General features: G+C 62.7%; 1 protein-coding gene across 1 annotated transcript in view; it reads left to right on the top strand.

Moving 5' to 3' along the window:
• The window catches only part of VOLCADRAFT_100696 (uncharacterized protein), a gene marked incomplete at both ends in the record, with an annotated part of 5,864 nt that overhangs the window by 351 nt on the left and 4,395 nt on the right, over window positions 1-1,118 (top strand). The window contains one exon of the mRNA XM_002959226.1: window positions 200-358. Coding sequence (XP_002959272.1) covers window positions 200-358 — 159 coding nt within the window. The remainder of the gene's footprint in view (window positions 1-199; window positions 359-1,118) is intronic.

Raw genomic sequence — 1,118 nt, 5'->3', positions numbered from 1 at the left:
GCAGAATTTGCAGCTCCAAAGGGAGTTGGAGCTCTTAAGACAGCAAGTGGCGCTATTCATTCAAGTGACGGGGCTGGCCCCCGCCGCTCTTGCGGCTGCCGGCATGTCGCCGACAAACACCCACGCCTACTCTGCACAGCATCCCACCATGCTAGCGCCGCCTCCGCAGCCTCAGCCGGCCCCACCCTCGACCCTGCAGCAGCAGCTGTCGCCGCCGGCGCAGCAGCAGCAGCAGCAACATCAACAACAACAAATCTCAGCTGTCGTTATGGCCGGTGTTGGCGGCGGCGCTGGCAGCTTGCCGCCACATCCAGGCAGTGTTGCACCGCAGGCTGCCGCACTCTTCCGCAACGCAGCCGTCAGTCACGGGGCGGGTAGCGGTGGGCAGGCCGCGTTCGTACACACGGCGTCGCAGCAGCAGCAACAGCAGCAGCAGCAGCAACAGCAGCAACAGCAACAGCAGCAACAGCAGCATGCGATGCTTTCCCACGCCCACAGCGCTTGCATGGGGCCCACAGCAACTGGAGGAGTGTCTGTGTCTCCGTCGGCCCATGGCTTCACGGCGGGAGGGCACGCGAACCTATGGGCCGAGGCGGCGTCGGGCTCGAACAGCACGTCGGATAGACAGCAAGTTGTTCGGATGGGTTTCTTCGGGTCTGACCACTTGTTTGACCTACGTTACAAGGAGTGGTAATTTCGCATTCACGGCATTCGTTAGGGCGCAGGCGGGTAGGTCTGATGCTGAAATCGTCTTCCCGCTGTTCAGCGGCCGCGTGTGAACTGTACCGTTCAGCGCCCCGCCAGGGGGTCCGTAGCGCCGACAGGAGCGCAATTAATACCGTTTTTTGTCCGTTCGGCGTCCGCGTTCCCCGCTGAAGCTGCCTTCGTTGCGCAGAAGCCGCCGCGCTTCATGTAGCTCACCCTTCCTATTTGACCCTATCTAACCCTGTTTGAAACCGTGGGTGGCCACTTCAGGGGAGTCTTGCGGCTGTGGCAGGGCCAGGGGCTCCTCCAGGGCCCATGTCAGCGCCGCCGTCGTCCAATCGCCACAAGCGGTCTGCTTCGATTGACGTGTCCTCCCTGATTGCGACGCGGGACGGCATAGGGCCCGCGAAGGA

Source organism: Volvox carteri (assembly GCF_000143455.1).
Source record: "Volvox carteri f. nagariensis unplaced genomic scaffold VOLCAscaffold_139, whole genome shotgun sequence".
Taxonomy (NCBI): Eukaryota; Viridiplantae; Chlorophyta; class Chlorophyceae; order Chlamydomonadales; family Volvocaceae; genus Volvox; species Volvox carteri.
Note: the sequence above shows the minus strand (reverse complement) of the source record. Positions and strands in the feature narration are given on the sequence as shown.